Source organism: Amphiprion ocellaris, chromosome 24 (genome assembly GCF_022539595.1).
Source record: "Amphiprion ocellaris isolate individual 3 ecotype Okinawa chromosome 24, ASM2253959v1, whole genome shotgun sequence".
Lineage (NCBI taxonomy): Eukaryota > Metazoa > Chordata > Actinopteri > Pomacentridae > Amphiprion > Amphiprion ocellaris.
The window spans coordinates 7,250,107-7,268,660 of NC_072789.1; the positions used below are offsets into that span (position 1 = coordinate 7,250,107).

The window sequence follows — 18,554 nt, forward strand, 5'->3', positions numbered from 1 at the left end:
GACATAGAGAAACACAGTTCTGTCTAGATGATTCCATCCAGTCTTATGCTAAGCTAACCCACTTTAGCCTGTAGTAGCACAGATACTGCATACAATAGATCGGCACAGTGGCCGTGATATCACCTGCTGTTTTGAGGACTACAATTTGAAGCCTTGAATTTGCCCCGGTCTAATACATACCCTCCTTTATGGTCTATTTTCCTCTAAATGGGACCATAATTTTCCAAATGATCACCATGCTATATTAGAGGAGACTTGAAACTAGTGATCGAGACCACAAACTCATTTAGAAATGTTTACTGAGGTGGCAGATCAGTTAAGAAGTAGGATCATTTTCTCACAGACTTCCATACAATACAGATTTGCTATCACAGTCAAATGAGTTGCCCCCATCTGTCTATCAAAAAGAATGCAGGTTCAAGGCACTTCTTTGCAACTTTCACTTTCTAAATCCAGAGGCTACTAACATCTTTTATATTCAGTCTAAGGTCAGACAGTTAATTCTATATATTGCACTTAGGTAGTATTAAAGCACATTTTGGCCACAGGACTTCACTAAAAATATGAAAAGGATAATAAATTGCATAAATTGCATCATGAGTCATCAGGATATTGAAAGTCACATCACAAAACTGATTAGTCTACAGTCTGCTTGCTTTAACCTCATCAGAAATGCCCAGGAAAACTGACTCTGCATACACTGCAATCATTATACATAAAAATCTAACTGCCGGGCCACCAGTGGGAATCATGCTGCTACCTGGGTGAAAATCATTCACACAGCAGCGCACATTTTACCAGAGCGTTCTGCCAGCTATGTTTCACCTCTGTAAAATCTCTAATCATTCCAGACAGAACGAAACACATTGATTATCTCAGGCAAAAAAACAACAAAACACTGGTAATAGCAGAGCAAATGGCTAATTCACTGCTCACTGATCTGTCTCTTCCACCATAGAAACGAGACCCCATGGTGCTGTCGAAGAAGCCCAACAATGTTTGCTCAGCGGGCGTCAACTACACCCCCAACCTCACCAAGGACGTGTCCATTTCCACAATCTCCAACACCACGTCAGTGCAGCTGCGAGCCTCCGAGACCAAGATGGCAGATCCCAAGAAAACCTACAACAGCGTCAGCAAGATCGACAAGATGTCTCGGATAGTGTTCCCCGTCCTGTTTGGAACCTTCAACCTCGTCTACTGGGCCACGTACCTTAACAGAGAACCGATGGTGAAAGGAGTTGTCACTTCAACGTAATTGCTCTTTTGTTCTTTTTTGTTTGAGACAGAGAGTTCATGCAAGGGAGGAGGGCGGTTTGAGCCTAATTGGAGAGTGAATGGACTAAAAAGATAAAGGGTCAGTGCCCTGGACTAAAAAAAATAAAATAAAAAAAATTATAAAAAAGTAAAAACAAATATCTGCGCTTGAAGAACAAAACAGAACTATACTCAGCTATCTAATTCAAGCACTTTGAATGGATGCAAGGCTGCAACAGAATCCCTTTCCTGTTTTTCATGGCCTAAAAAAACTGCTTGATCATGAAGAAACTGCTTCGAAGACTATGTCGACAGGAGAGCGGGTGCTTTGCTTCTTTCTCATCTATCCTTGCTGCAGTTTGCATGACGCTCTCCTCAAAAGGAAACAACAAACTCCTCTTTGTCTTGAATACCGACCATGTATATGTCAATCATCGCTTAAAGTATGGGAGCGCACTTCATCACTACTACTCGAGGAATTGTTTTAAACTTCATATTCGTACCGGGAAGGCTTGAAATGCACTGAGCTCATGCTATGAAAAACAAACTTTGCAATCTAACATGCATTTGAATTTGAAAAAATGGATTTAAAAATGTAATTTCACACCATGTGGAAGAAACATCTCTTGAGATTAATGCTGCAAGTGCATTAATATTTTAGTTTTATGTCTCTGTTTTGAAACATTTTGCTATGTTTTCCCCTCTCCTATTGCAGTGGGTGCTTGTGTCTCTAGTTGGACATCTTTACTTGAAGATTCAAAGCCTACTGCTGCAGGCCTGGTTTCCCAAAAGCTCTGACAGTAAGAGTCTCAAAGAAAAATGGTGAGAAAAAAAAAACATAGAATGCTGCTTGAAAGCAGCAAAAAAAAAGTAAGATTATCATTGCAGGGGCTTCTGAATTTTAAATTAAGAAATTAAAAAGTCGCCATTTCAGACAGCATGCCAACAAGAATATTACAAAATCCTCTTTGGCCCACTTACGTAGGGTGACTGGACAGCTGTGACTGATGTGTTAGCACAAATTTGGCATCGGATGTATGTGGTTTAGCTGAATTTTGAGCCCTGATCACTCATCTGGGAAACTAATATACACAGTTGAGAGACCAGTGCTTGAAATGCAGAGTGTGTCACATACAAATCAGCAGAGTGAAGTGGAGAGTTTGGAGATTCAGTGAAGTGGCCACGGTTAGAGTCCCTGTTTAGGCAAAAGTTTACTCCACTCGTGTCCTCAGGCAAGGTGCTGGTTTCATAATGACAAACCTCTATCTTAACCAAACTTAAGATAGACTACTTAGTTTGTCCACTGCACAAGGACGCCAAAGTCTTGACTACCTTAAGTAGGATTAATTTGCCCTAAATTTTGGGTAAATGATGCCTGACTGTTCAGAAAATGTTCAGTCTAACTATAAAATCCAGTTTAACAAGTGTTTCTGAAACTGGCTGCCAGTCTGCTAGGACAAAAGAAAACTAAATAAATCATTAGCTTATCTTTATACTAGTAGTGCCCTACTAGAAAACCTGCTCAGTTATGTGTCAGAAAAAAATAGGAAAATCCAACCCCCACAAAATAGAAAAAGACCACTACAAACTATACTATAAAGGCCTGAATAACTTGGAACGTGCTAATGCTAGTCAGTTGCCTTAAAAGAGAATAACCATGTATTTCCCCCTGGTGTATTTCTCATTAATGTGGCTTCTGTGGCTCAAAGCGTCATGCTAACTTTACACTCTGCACCTCAATTGTAGAGATTCAGGAAAACGACGTTCAGTCAGGGCAGTTAGCGGCAGCTTTTTACATGAAACATTTTAAATGTGTTTTCTCATGTTTGACTGAAAGTGAACATGTCTTTGATTCAGCACTTCAGACAATGTTATCCCCAGATGTAGATCCCTAATGCAGTTCATAAAATGCCTGTTGCAGGTGGCTAATTTCTGTGTTTGACTTCAGTCAGATTGAACACTTTTAAAACGATTCATGTAAAAATCATCTTTCTCTTGAGCTCATGCTAATTGCTCTTGCTAATTCCTGCGATTGTTCAAGATTTTATTTAATTAAAAGTTAACTAAAAAGGGGAAAAGCTGTTCTAGCTTTCTACGTACTTAGCAAACTTGCTAGCTCACTTGCTAATAAGTAAATAAAATCACAGTTTCTTTAACAGGGTTCTTCAAAACATCAACTCCTGTTCATGTTCTTTTTGCTGTACTCTGACAGAGCAGGGTAAAAGTGGGAAACAGATAATAAGCTACAATAGCTTCCCCCAGCTTGGACTCTGAGGTGCTTTTCATTAAGCTAACTTGTGTTTCCTCGCGTCCTCTCTCTCTACCGGAAACTGTCCCCCCTCCACCATCATGGAGGATGATCCAGTTAGTGAAATGCATGTTGAGGAGATGAGGAAGCTTGAGGAGGAGCTTGAGCCTGAGGGGGAGACAGGTGTGACCGAAGTGGAAATCTTTTATCAAGTGGTACAATCCAGCTGAGCAGCACGCTATGAGTATCTGAACTTAAGACAGACACTAAGGAGCGAAGAGTTTTTTTTTTTTTTTTTTTTTTTTACATTTTGCAGCTTCAGCTCGTCTGTCCTCACATCTCTTCTTCACATACTTGCTAACATCTTTGCTGAGAGGAGATAAAATGTAAGGAGACACATTCGTATAATGAAAAGCACCTATGGTTTTGTGGAGCTTTAGAACTCAGTCCTCTCAATGTGGCTTGCAAATGAGCATTCAGCGCAAATTTGTTTGGTATCAAATTGAACTCCATGCACTCAATTTGCATGAATTTACTTCCACTTTCACAGATTTTTTTTGAGAAATTTCCCCTTTTTGAATGCTGGTGGGACGAGGCCTGTAAGCTGCAAAGAATTTGGGAAATTAGGCCAAGGGTCATAAGGGAATCATGTAAATAGCCTTTTTATTTTTAACTTAACTCTTTGCTTTGACACAAAAAAGATAGTGTTGAGAATCTCACGTTTGCGTTTTTTCAGCCCTTAGAAGTAAAAAAAAAAAAAAAAAAAAAAGCCAAAGTCTACTTCTGACTTTTAACTTATTAAGAGTATGTTCCTTAATGTTTATGTGTACATCTGTAAGACTCTTTCGTTCTTGTTGCTTGTAGAGGAGCTTACGTCTGATCGAACTTTAATCTTTGGACTGGATCTGATTTCTATGCGTTTTCTTTCTACACCGACTTAATTAAACTGGAAGCAATGAGCACATGTTGTGGCATTATGGCTCGAGCCCACCATAGCACAGCATGTGGGACTTGTTGGTCTATGGTGAGACATACTCAGGAACAAAAGGACTCATGCTCCCAGCAGAAGACTTGCCTCTGAGTCACTGCTTCTTTAATCACATGGATTGTGAACAGTGTAGTTCCCTCTCACCTGCTGCTGGGAGCATCGTCCTGGATAACTTTAGGGCACCGAATAGATGTTGAAACCACTGGCTTGGTGGAAAACCGTGTAAATAAAGACGACATGAGCTGCTACTGTATCTGCTTTGCTTTGTGAACTTAAAGTGGACCTAGAAGAAATCACTTTAAGATATCTGCTTTTATTTTGACTGCTTCTGCCATGATGTTCTGTAGTAGTCTTTGTGCCCGTTTGATTGATGTTGAAGCTGCCATGTATGGAAATGTAAGGTGGCGCTGTCTGTCAGCTAAGACGATGTTTCAGTGCTTGTTAAAACGCGGCAGTGGCATAAACGTAAGTCCAATGAAGTGCAGGTGAAAGACGATCTATACATCTGTCTGTCTAGGGTCGACAAGGCAGCCGAGTGTAGATTACCAGACCAGACATCCCTTTCCCTGGTAACAACCTCCAAGTTCTCGGTCTGTTCCTCTACTCCCTGTTTGTTTCTGACTCTGCTGCTTATACATATTATCAAGCAAAAGGGCACACTTTCCTCTTTGTTTCTGATTGGGTCCTGCAGTAGTTGAGTCTTTCAACAAAATTGCGATCATGTGTTTGTTGAGCTGAAGTGTACCAGTGCTGCTTCATTAGAGCTTTATTGCTTTTGTGTTATGTTAACAAAGGAAATGATACTGTAATAAGGGTTTTGCTCCCTGCTCATGTAAGTGCATACTCTGTAGCCTTCTTTATTTCTCTCTGTGGATGACAGCGTCAGTCATGCTGAACTATCTCAACAGCTGTTGGATGGATTGTAGAAAAATTTGGTGTAGACATTCAGTTTCTTAGTAACTTTGGTTATCCTCTGACTTTTCTTTAACCCTCCTGTTGTCCTCATTTACGGGCACCAAAAAATATTGTTTCCTTGTCTGAGAAAATCCCAAAATTCAGCAAGAAAATTCCCCAAATTTATGAAAATTTGCAAAACCTTCAGGAAGAGAATTCCAATAATTCCTTAAAAGTTTCCCTTAAAAGTTTTTTTTTAATCCCCCAAATTTGGCAAGAAAATTCTTGTAAATATTTTCAAAAAAATTAGCAAAAATCTTCCAAAAAAATCCTAAAAAGTTCTAAAGTGATTACATATATATCAGTAAAACTTCTAATATTTTCTTGAAGAACATTCACATAAAAATCAACCAAAATCCAGTGAAATTCACTGGATTTTGGTTGATTTGTTTGTGAATGTTCTTAAGAAACATTTTTAACATGTCTTTTTTCCACCAAAAAATGTTCAAAGATTTCCCAAAAATGTTGAAAATGTGGACATCAGAAGTTTCACTGTGAATTTTTTTTTTCCTCCACATTTTCAAACTTTAAACTGGGTTAATTTTGACCCGCAGGACGACACGAGGGTTAAGCACTGTCATTAAATCAGACTTTAAGTTTGTGCAATACTTTAGTTTCTGACTAAACACCTGTACAGCTAATTTAGTTGAACTGAGCTTAACTCTGAGGCAAGGAGCAAGCTAGATAAAAATCAAAGGTAAAATTGCAAATGTGGCCATGTTATACCACTCAGTAGCCAACAATGTTCCAAACCGTAAGGACATCCATTAGTATGGTAAATGAAGTAAATACAGTTAACAGGATAAACATTAGACCTGCTTTGCATCAGCATGTTAGCTTCGTTATTGTAAGGATCCTCGCTTGATTTGGATGTTCTAAGCCCATAAATGGACTACATCAGTTGTTTTCATGACATCGTTTCATGACGTTATAAGTTGTTATTATGACGATATTAGTTATCGTGACTATTTCAGTTGTTTTCACAAAATTATTGGTCGTTATCACAAAGCTACTGCTTATTATCATGACACTATCAGTTGTTATCATGGCACTAGCATTTACCTGTTAGCATTACTGTAGAACAGTGGTAGGCAAATTGCGAAATCCTCTTAAAACAACAACAAACAAAAATTCCCTCAAGTACAGTTCAAGTTTAGCTATTTTTAGTTTGCATCAAAAGTTTTATCATAAATCCTCTGTAGAAAACAATGCAAGTAAAGGGCTCGTGTAACTTTTACCAACTGTAATGTCATGACATCTAATAATAGTCAGTGTCTCCACATGATTTAACAGCTGGGGTGAAGTGTAATTCTATCACCTCTAGGTCGTTTCATAAATCAACTTTATTCCTAAATTAATCAAAAGAGGACCACTCCTCTACTCCCTCAAAAAACAAAAAAACAACCTATGTTTATACACTAGACTAGCCAGGGAAAAGACATGAAGGCATGTTGGGAAAGCAGGAGCACATCACTTCATTTACAACAGCTGTCACTTCCCCGCAGGTCAGAGGATCTCCATACTGCTAGAAGTTGATAGACTACATCCAGTCCACATACATCTTTTCTTGACATCCAAGAACTAAGCGTCCCTATCTATCCATCCATCCATTTAACCATCTCTCTCTATTGCCAGTCAAGAATCGACTGCCCACGCCTCCCTCGTTCCTTCAGCCACTGTGACAGACTCATCTGCCATACATCTGTTAGAAAAGGGATTTAGTTCTGCTTAAGTTGCTTTCACCCGTTCAGGGGGGCCCTTACAGCACAGCGCTTCTCTCCAATTTAAGCCCCGACTGGCGCAGCCCAATGACAAACACTTGTTTTTCTCAGTGTGTTGTCTGGACAGCTGTGACTGGTGCGTGTGAGGGACAAATTTAGGATTGATTATATGTTCTTTATCCACAGCTAGCTCATGGGCAGCGAAGCTGACTAAAGTTTTGAACTCGGGTCTCTCAGCTAGGAATGTAATGCACATCCAGCGGTCGGCTTAAAGAGACATGTGAGGCAACACTTGTCCGTCCCAGTGAGGCGACAGACAAATGCATGAGGCTTCCCTTGTTTTTCACCGAAGAACCTTTCTTTTTTTTTTTTTTTTTTTTTGGAGGAAACATTAAATTGAGACTTTTGCTTCAATTTTGCAAAAATGCTGCAAAGCCATTGTAGCTATAGCTGGGCTTAACAATGTACTTGTGTCACTCATTCTTTGTTTTATCTACTGTATTTTTTTGTGTATTATACTTCAAATGATCAAATAAAAAGGAGCAACAAAGATAAAATGGGGCACACTGTGTATGTTACAGCTCAAATACAGCTGGAGTTCATTGATGCTGAGCAAAATCTAACACTGGCACTCCTTAGTCAGACCAGTTTGATTTCCAGATGATATTAAGTGCTTCAGACACACACCTGCCATTGCTTTCACCCGAGAAGACTCATTCAGTGATGGGCTGCCTATTTTAATTCCTTCTGTCATTCAGAGTGGAATTTTCCAAAGCTATGATTAGCTTCATCGCTGCATTTGATGAAAGTACTTCCACTTAAAAACATGCAACATTTTATCATTCATAAAAGAGGAAAGTGCTTCATTCTCTTCGCCTTCTCAGCATTTCAGAAAGAAATAAGGTACTTTTTTACTGCACTACACTTATCTGGGGGCTTCACTTTTCAAATTAAAGGCCTCTCTGGTAAAAATCAAGCTTTTGCCTTGCCCATATGATATTATTATCATATCACGAGCGAAATAAGCAGCCGAGGCTCAACATTCCCACCTTGAAACTGAAGCGCACCGATTTCAGACTTCAGAGTTCCATATGTAACAAACATAAGGAACCAATCAAAACTTGCAGGGCGAGACTTTCTGTATCATTACTCTTTTTCTGAGACAGTCTCCAGTTCTAATGGGTGAAGAGAGGAGCGGGGACTTTATAGATCTGCACATTTTAGAGGAAGCAACACTGTAGACCCACACCCAAGTCATTTTAAGGTACAAATGGATTACTTTCATGAGGAAACAACTTCTAAATATGTAAATTTGATACACATAGATGAGTTTGCTTGTTGGAGAAAAAACAAAAGGTAATGCCCATGCAGTTCCTGAACTCTCTAAACTTGCATTTTTAAGATCTAATATAATCCAATATTAACAATAATTCTTTTCTTGTAAAAATACAAAAAATATTCAGAAATGAACACAAATTCGTTTAGCGGAGTTTTTTCGTTCACATACATCATCTCACGACCCCTTTAAGACTGTGCAACAGAATATGTAAAACTACAGAAAAAAAGGTGTTGCATCACTAATAACAATCCTATAATAGAATACATAATACATCAGAAAAAGAGGACTTTCTTTCTGCAAAATTTGCACTCAAACATTTTACACTTTAAGTATATTTGACTGACTTTCTAAAAAAAAAAAATCACCACAGCTGGTGTTTTCTTTTCTTTTTCTAGTTAAATGTCAGCATTACTAATCAGTTATTCCCGCAGATCAGCGCTGGTCAAGAGGAGGTTAATCCTCTGGCTGCAGTAGCACACTGAAAAAAAACTGAAAATCTTCCCATTTCTGCCTGTTTTTTTTTTTTTTCCCTCCACCATGCACCAGGGGGCAGCGAAGCCTCTCCGCTATGCTGCTGCTGCTGGAGCGAAAAGCCTTTCAGGTTTTGGAGGCTGAGCGCCGGGCTGCCTGCTGAGCTTATTCAGAAATGACTTAGTCTGAGTGCGGAGGAGAGGCTTGCTGCGACTCTGTGGTACGTAAACGGGTGTGTAAAGCCTGAATGTGGCTTCCAGTGGCGATCATCATCAGGAGAATATCAATATGTACAAAAATCCAGTAAACTCACACTGTTTATTTGTGAGTTTAAGCTTGCACTTGGCACTTTTTTTGGAAGACGTTGCAGCACATTGGGGACTTTCAGAACTGTTCAGCCCCAGAAGACAAATGAATTAGTTTGAATAACAGATATTTACATATGCATATTTCATCCGGTTAATGTCACGCAGTTGTGATCCAGGTAGTCTGCTCGGTGCATGAGTCACGCAAGATGCTCATCTCCTCAGGTTCGGCACCTCCAGCAGCAGCCGACGGCGTCACCCTGCAGCCACTCTGGTGCCCACACAGGCGTTAGAGAGGGAGGGAGGGGAGGCGCCGCTGGATCCCGTCGATTCGACTCCCCCATCTCTTCCTCCTCTTTCCTCCTCCTCCTCCTCCTCGTCTTCCACCCCTCATCCCGCTGGACTGATCACACTGATTGATCGTCGGGTGCCTTCCCGGAGGAAAGCCCTCCTGCGAGGAGCGAGGAAGGACCAGAGGTGGTGGCTGGTGGTTGGTGGTGGTGGTGGCTGGAGGTTGGAGAGGGGGGGTGAGTAAAAGAAGAAAAAAAAAAGAGGGGGAGAGGAGAGGGGGAAAAAAAGCAGCCGCTGTTGTGTTGGTCGCACATGACGCGAGGCACAAAGTGTGTGTGGGCGGATGAGGAAGTTCAGAGCTCGGATTGATGGTTACACACCTACTGTACTGGCACTTGATCGCAGCAGCGGCAGCAGCACGCGCCGGGGTCTCCGTCCAGCAGCTCCTGTCCTCAGATCGCATGGGAAAATGACAATCAAGTTTGTGGTCATCCTCTTCATACTTGTGCTCGCTCAAGAAGGTGCTCGGTGAGTTGTTTTTTTTTTTTAATTATTTGCATGATCAACAGCTGGGAAAGTTGCACATACGGGGACAGTTTTACATGAATGAGGCTGCTTCATAATGCATGCAGTGTTTTTTTTTTTTTTCTGAGGGTTTTCCCCACACAAATACACACACACACACACACACACTCTCTCACACACACACACAGACACACGCAAATGACAGCAACCTTTTACTGCTGCGCCCAAATCCACACAAACAGTGGCATGTTTTGCTGCTGCGACAAAGTTTTCCTGACAAATAGGGGTTTATTAAAACATCATCCTCTTGTCTCCTTCTCCAGTTCTGATCTACTGGAATATGGCGACGACGAGGAAGATCACCACGATACCACTGTCAATCAAATGCTGGTCCCCAGGTCGCACCAGGAGGACGCCACACTGATACTGAACAATCTGCTGAAGGAATACGATAAGACGCTGCGGCCAGACATCGGAGGTAAGATGATCTGGATTGGAGGCTCGGAGTTGGGGAACAGCAGACAAACTTAGCGGCGCTGTCCAGGGTGCTGATTGGCGCCGGAGCTGTCCGCGGTACTGAAACTAGTGACGCCGCAACATTTGGATGCTGTAATGGGGAGGAAGAAAACCCCTCCTCCTCCCACACACACACACGCTGCATGTTCTTCATTGAAGCTTTCATGCTGTTTTCGATTTTAACCACACAGTCTTGGACATGTTTGGTGCTTTTGGATCGAAGTTCTGCACGTTTGAGCAATTTGTTAAGGGTTAATTGTCTGGTGTTGACAGCAGGATCATGCGTTGCTCACGTTTTTACAATTAATTAGTTGTTTCATCTGTAAAGAAGACTAGCTTCTTTGTTTGATCATCTAAACTGAACAGAAATATAAATGCGGCATGCAAGTGGTTCCCTTCTCTGAAACCGTTGTTGCACAAATGGTTTCCAGAAAACAGAAACAAAGTCAAAATGCAGAGCACAGTTGAATGATATGTCAGTGAATTATATGAGTCAAGGACATGGTTGCATAACAAAGTGACCCCAGAGAAGCTCATGTTTTAGCACAACTTGCAGTTAGAAATGTTCGGTCTCATCCGTAGCTCCTGATTTTGAAGCTGGATTTAATATTTGAATCCCAACACAGCATGCAAAAGACAGAAAGTCAAACATCTACAAGTAGTACTTAGTCAACTGTGCACGGAAAGTTTTTGAGCTGTTAATCCGCAGCCTCATGAGGTACAGCTTTAAAGAACAATGATCAGATGGTGTGACCAGACACTCCTGTGGCTATAAAACCAGCTTAAAATGCAGCTTTATCTAAATGACATGATGCCACAGATGACAAGAGAAAGAACAGAACAGGCTGTTGGCATGTTGAGTGCTGGAACGTCAGCTTAAAAAAAATCATTTGAGACAGCACGGTGTGACACACAATCTGCCACATGATGCTCTTGATTAACACGTCTGACAATGTGATTCTGTCGCCCACAATGTCCATCAACTTCACCGACACAACATTCTGCAGGCGGCATCAACAACTTCTTTAATTCTCTGTATGACTCCACTCTAGATCTGACCTTTAACATTTCCAATACAATGCGTGATATGCTAAAAAACAATATATAGAATTTTACGAAATAGGACATGCTATGTTTAGATATTTGTGCACATAGTTTAGAGGTAAGAAGGGGAGGCATTTGATGCAGATTCTGCAGTTGGATCTATGTAGTTTGTGTTGAATCTATCGACAAAACAGCCCCATCACTAATAAAAAATACATATTTGGTTAAAGTAATTAGCATTCAAATGAGAAAATGCCACATAGCACTTCATAATATAATCCAAAACTGTAGTATTATTAATGCACAAACATTAAACTCCTTCTATGGTCGTAGATTTTAAATGTCTTTTTAGATATTTTATGCTTTTACATCTCCGAGGCTATTTTGTACTTTTGCTTTTCTACTAGTAATTATTTGCTTTTACTAGTTACTTTGCATATTTTGATTATGAATGCAAAACCTACAATAACAAACACATTATGATGCATTATGATAATTTCTCTTTGGTTGTTGATTTAACCCCTCAAAGCTCATTTCTGTGTGCCAGAGTTACCCATTTACATTTTTTTTCAATGAAAATAATCCATATCTCTTCCTCTCTCCACTCATGTCTTCCTGCTCGCTGCAGCTCGAGCACACCATGCTGTAAAACTCTCAGTAGCAAGTTGTAATCGTGGAGTAATTCAGCTGTTCGAGCAGGAAACTTTCTGGAGAACAATAACAATACAGAAAGCTCCATCTTGCAGGCTGACAGAATTGGTTCCTTAGTATGAAAGAACCTTGGAAGTTTAATCCGTTTTTTAAACTGTCACTGGCACACAAGATGTAACTGCTTATTTTGCTCATAATATGTCTTCCAGCGTATAATAAACACCAATATGGATGCATTAAGAGGGTAAAAAGAAATAGAAGTTTTTAAAGCTAAACAGTACTGTAGTCTTATTTTTACTGCAAAGTCTTTCAAAGTAATGACATATATTTAGTTATTTTCACCTAAAAAACAAACAGATGGGTTTGCAGTATTTATACTGCTCTAATTAGTGCCTGCAAGTGTTCATCTTAGGTTATACTTATAATCACCAATCAGAGGGCTGAACAGTAGGTGCTACTTAGCCTAGCAAAAAGGCTGTACCAAAGAAAAGCCACAATTCACAATTAGAAATGTAAATAACAAAGGCTGAGTTACCTACAGCTGGACAGAATCAGAAGTGCTGTGTGAGACAGAATCAGACAGTCCAAATCCTTTCCTGATTGCATCCTGTAGTTTTTTGTTTTTTTTTTGCTATGCTTATGGTGCAATCAAAGCTTCCAGAGCTTCTCAGAGGAAAATATTCCTCTTCAGTGAGGCCTCTAATCAAATGGTTACTGGTTTGATCCCCAGAGTGTTCTCGGTGGTGGGCTGCTGACTGGAAAAGTTTCCTGTGATGAGCGAACGGTAATTACACAAGTCCCAGTTATTGTTACTGCCGCGTTTCAAGAGTCATTTGGAGAAACCAAGGCGGTGTCTCTTTGTAGACATCTGACTGTCGAGTGTGCAGTGTGGTAACTAGTGAGGCTGGTGGCAGGTAGATGGATGTATTATGGCTCCATCTGCACACTGACTGCCTTCCCCCTCATAGTGAATATGAAGGCAGACATGCTTTCACTTGTTCTTGTCTATTTTTACTTCTCTTATTTTCCAATTTACCTCTGTGCTGGTAACATTGCTACTGTACACCCCCCCCCCCCCCCCCCCCCCCCCCCCCCCCAAAATTCAGATTTTGCATTTGCAATCAGCAATACAATCTAATACATGGAAACCATTTGGGAACTGCTCTGCTCTAATTTTTTTTTATGTTGTTTTGTTTCCTGCAGCTCGCTGTGATATTTTCTTTCCCCTTTCCTACACTTAAATACTGAAGCTTGTACAAAGCTAATTTCCCCCGAAAATAGTCCATGTTTTCTAAAAAGTTTGGGATACAGGAGGGAAAAAGATATTTTATAGCAACAGTAGTGGAAGAAATATGCAGATCCTGGATTTAAAATGCATCTTGAGTAAAACTAGAGGAGTATTAGCAACAAAATGCACTGAAAATATCAAACATAAAGTACTCAGTCATGTTAAAAGGTTGCTTGTGATTGAACCATTATTGTATCATGATTTTATTGCATCAGCGATTTGGCAACGATTACATTTGACAATGTAATAACGTGTAGCAGCATTTTACCTATAAAGCTGGCTGAGGTGGAGATAGTCTTAACTCTGAATTAAGGTAAAGATGTAGTTTTGATGCTGACTGTTGACTGATTGTTCAAAATGCTGTTATCATTGGTCAGACAATCTCTGGTGTTACTTTCATAAGAAGAAAAGCTCCACATCTATAGCATTCCAGGGTTAATTCTGGCAGTGAACACCCCCATGTTTCTACAACTTTAAGCTCACCCACCTCATAGGAAGTGTTCCGTCTGGATTGTTTAACATGTGCTGAATGTTTACTGAGACTCGACTCAAACCTAATTAGCGCAGTGTCAAAGAAGTGGTGTGTGTGGCTGCATTTTGTTCAAACAGATGGCCAAAAACCTCAGTGTAAACAGCACTTAGTGTGTCGCAGCTCAACAACCAACATGACAGATCATCTAAAAACAGCAGCTAACTTGTCTGCGTTTTATTCCTCAACACTTCTTGTGCTGCAATCACCAGCTGATCTATTTTCATAAATCACATGAATATGAGCAGAAGCACACTGGTCTGCTCCGAGTCTGTTTTCATTTCGGTACAAACTACGAGGTTCGAATGATTTAATAAGCTGCAGAAATAGGTTTTTATGCTGATTTATAATTCATTTAGGCTCGTGGGGCTAGCAGTGCATTCAGTACATGGTGGCACATTTAGTTAATATCGATATAATGTGCAGATGTTGCACCCAATCAACTGCTTGAAGATTTTCCAAGATTTTCTCTGTTTTTTACAATTTAAAGTTTGGTTATTTACTAAAGGATACATCTTGAGGCAGTGAAAAGAAGAAAAAAAAGGAAAAGGTTGATTTCATGTTAGTGTTGTGGGACTTATCCCTAATCTGTTGTAAACTTGTCAGAACGGTTGGAAACTACTGACTTAATCTGTAGCAATGCATTGGGTTTTGTGATTTTTTTTTGATGTGAAAACTTACAAAATCTCAGTCTTAACTTCAAACTAAACAGTCAAATAATGTAGTGGAGAAAAAAAGTGCATCACTTCCCTTTGAAATGTAGCGAAGGGTAAAATAGTATGACATGAAAATGCTCAAGTAAAGTCCAGGATTTGAGTGTACCTCCACTGAACAACACCATAAAAGCATGAATTAATAATTGTTTCGAAGATGGATGATGCAGCAATGCTTACTCTGACTGGACAAAAGTGAGAGCCGCCTTGTGACCCAAATACCTCGTTGATTTCTGGGTAAAAAGTATTAGTAAGTAGCCAGCTATATACAGGTACTTTCATCTCCTAAATCACTTGTGCTCTCAGCTTCCTGGTTAGAGTTACTCATTAAATTGGCCTTCAAAATCCAAGCCTGACTCAGTGAAAAACTCCAAATTGGGGCTGAATTAGAATAAGATAAGATAAGATAAGATAAAGTTCTTTATTTCTCCCCACTCCAGGGGAAATTTACATTGTTACAGCAGCTTTATTTACAATATATACAAGGGTGGCAAAATTTTTTAACAGAAAAAATAAAAATAAAAATAAAGTTTAAAAGTGCAGAGATGTGCAGTGCAAGAATGTCAGTGCAAATTTTATGGTTTGGGGTGGTAATGATATAATCCAGTTTATGTTAACATCAGCCAGTGATGCTGATGTTGTAAAGTCTTATAGCAGATGGGATGAAGGACCGAAAAAAAGAAAAAAGAAGCGAAAAAAACAAACAAGTCTTATTACAATCATTTTGATAGATATCCAGAAGGTATTTTCCTTTCCCGCAGAACAGAAATCTAAAATGACGATGAGATTTTTGCTGCAGTCTGAACCAAACGAACACGTTCTGTTACATCTAGAGGATGTGATTTGTAAGCCGAGGCCTCTCTGCAGCACCGCAATGCTTCATTTACAATGTTATGTTGTGACACATTTTACTTTTATCAGAAAACTGCAGCTCAGAATAGTTTACTGCAGCTCATTTGGAGGTGTGAAACGGGCAAAAAATCTCACAGTTAAGGACAAGAACTGTGTGACTACTTCCTTCGGAGCAGCTGTCAGTCAGGATGATTGACACTGTTGTGACTGAACCAAACAACTGATCAAAAACAAACCGATCACAAAAATTGACACTTGAACAAGGCTCTGTGTGATGTACTTAATATGACAGAAGCCATATTTTAGAAAGGGAAATTGAAGTGTGTGGTTGTTGTTTTTTTTCTTCTCATCTGCTAACATGGAGGCAGTACTGAATGACATGTACTGCAACCAGCCACTAGGGGCCGATTAAGATATTTTGGCTTCGATTTTAGGTGGGTGTCATGACATCCATGTTTATATACAATGTATGAAAAAAAAAAGCCCTTTCATGAATTGTTATATTGTGTGTCAGTGGGGTTTTGCTAGTGCAGCTACTCATATAAATACTGTAAGGAAGTTTATTGCTGTTAAGTGGTTCCCAACCCAGGGGTCAGGATCAAATGAGGGGGTCATGAGAGTTCTGCTGATTTGTATTCACTTCTGGAGGTGTTCTGTAATCTTTGCAGTTACGTGAGTTATTTCGAGAGGAAATGTGTGTTTGGAAGAACTGCTAGAAACAGATATCCTCAGCTATTACCTGGATGTGTTTTGTTCTGGGTAAAAAGCCAAAAATGTTGGTAACCAGACATTTAATTGTAATCAGTGTATTGGTTTTATAAGCTATTTAAATATCTTTTATTGTGAAATCTTAGCCTGAAAATGGATATCAACAACACTTTTCAGACAAATCCTGCATCTAAATGGTTACAATATTTCCATGTCGACCAGTAAATATAATAAAAGAAAACTCTTCTAATTAGGAATGCATTTCTAAACGGTGTGTTTGCTGCTGCTGTACAGTATTATCCATCTCTCAGATGCAGGACTCCTGGGTTTTTAGTAATTTTAAGGTTTGTTAAGAATCAGTCAGACTCTGGACTCAGTAACCTTGAAGTTTCCACCACCAATCCTGGAATGAATTTTCAGACTTTGTGGTTGGACTCTGGTGGGAGCCCTTATCTCCAGGTCATTAATAGTGTATTTTTGTGTTTCCTGGGATAGTTCAAATGACCAAGCACCCAGCTTTCACAGGCAATAACCTGGAGGGAATTTGATTTTCCTTTTCTTCTCGTCTCTGCTGGCGGCTCGGTTCAGTCTGGTGGTTCACCTCACACAGAGGAGGGAATCTCCCTCCAGTTCTACTTCCGTAATTAAGGATGAAATTTTGATGAGATCCAGTTGACAAACCTCAGTGTCGTCCATGAAATGTTAATGCTGTGGCAGGGGAAACACACAGGCATGCGTGTGTGTGTATGGGGGGAACGCACACAGACGAACACACTCGGAGATGACGCTGAGTCAAAGACAGATCTGGGACATTTAAGTCATTGTAAGAAAGAGTGGGTTCAGTCGAGAACTGCTGCAATGAATCTCAAAGAAACACACACTCACGCTATCACCATAGCAAGTGCACTCACATCGGCAGCCAGCTTCTGAAGTCTGAGTCAACGTGGCTCATTTCCCAGCTACACCTGGATTTTGTCTAAATCAAAGTCATCCTCTTTCCATGCACATACAAACGCACACACAGTACCAAACAATGCTTTCCGTTTGGATATTCTTTATATGTGAGCAACTTGTCCTCTGTAGTTCTGCCTGTTTTTACATTTCTGGCTCTGGAACCAAAGTACAAGCTGCTGTTTTAAGCAGATTTGAGTTTTCTGTATTAATTGGCCATTAATTCATAATTTGTGCTTTTGTATCTCCCAGTGAAGCACACTTCTTTAGTACAAACAATCTCTTTAGGCTAAAATCGAGTAGGGGAGGTGGGGGATGGCTGTGCCACTGAATTAAACAATGAATGTAGCATTTAAATCAACACAGCTTAGGAGCACTCAATAGTTTGGAGAAATAATCTTATTTGCTTTCTTGTCCACAGTTAAATGAGAGGATCCATAATACTCTCACATCTGTATGTCTATATCCTCGGGTCTTCGCTGTTGCCTGGCAACCTCATGAAGACAACAAGACTCTGGGAGCTCCAACAAAGCCGCAACATATTTTTAATTTTGCTTTTTATACATATAAAGCAAATGAGCTTTTGAAGTGCTTTAGTTAGAGCCTGGCTAGCTGTTTCCCTCTTTCCAATCTTCATGCTAAGCTAACAACATGCTGGCTTTAGCTTCTAAATCACTGAGAGTCGTTTCAATTTTCTCATCTGAAATCACCAAAACAGCAAACAAGTGTTTTTTTGTTTTTTTCAGTGAAACTATTTGACTATGTAAAAATTTGTATCAACCATATACAGTAAAGTATTAATATATAGGATTATATTTTACTTTCCTCTCAAGTCATTGACCATTTTAATGCACTTTGCTCAGTTTAATATGTGATGGGTTTTTTGTGTGTGAGCTTAGTGGGTAATTTTCAAATATACTAGTACATCCGGTGACCCTTTCTACACATATTTTCATTACAAATATTTTTAAACCTTTTTTACAGCACCTCATGTGCCTACTATTTTTTCACATATCAAACAACTGGCCTATTAGTCAAAACCATAAACTGCATGTAAAAGATGAGCAAAAGTTTTTGGTCTAAAAGTGCTTTCAACCTGATTTTTTTTTTTCTTTTTTTAAAAATTTTTGATGGCCAGCAGTGGACAGCACCTCTGGTTGCAAACCCCCCCCCCCCCCCCCCCCGGTTGCAAATTATGCTTCT

The 18,554-nt window shown here is 39.8% G+C and overlaps 3 protein-coding genes across 6 annotated transcripts in view; 2 read left to right on the forward strand and 1 right to left on the reverse strand.

The window, feature by feature from the left end:
* The window catches only part of LOC111563568 (gamma-aminobutyric acid receptor subunit alpha-5-like), a 37,403-nt gene extending 29,674 nt beyond the window's left edge, over positions 1 to 7,729 (forward strand). Inside the window, exon 10 of the mRNA XM_023262685.3 lies at positions 959 to 7,729. Coding sequence (XP_023118453.1) covers positions 959 to 1,258 — 300 coding nt within the window. The 3' untranslated portion in view covers positions 1,259 to 7,729. The remainder of the gene's footprint in view (positions 1 to 958) is intronic.
* The window catches only part of LOC111563566 (gamma-aminobutyric acid receptor subunit beta-3-like), a 157,532-nt gene that overhangs the window by 79,993 nt on the left and 58,985 nt on the right, over positions 1 to 18,554 (reverse strand). The gene's annotated exons all lie outside the window — the stretch shown is intronic.
* Positions 9,795 to 18,554, forward strand: part of LOC111563567 (gamma-aminobutyric acid receptor subunit gamma-3-like) — a 115,826-nt gene continuing 107,066 nt past the window's right edge. For both annotated transcript variants that reach the window (XM_023262683.3, XM_035944671.2), the window contains exons 1-2: positions 9,795 to 10,102; positions 10,423 to 10,577. In XM_023262683.3, the coding sequence (XP_023118451.2) occupies positions 9,918 to 10,102; positions 10,423 to 10,577 (340 nt within the window). In that variant the 5' untranslated portion in view covers positions 9,795 to 9,917. The remainder of the gene's footprint in view (positions 10,103 to 10,422; positions 10,578 to 18,554) is intronic.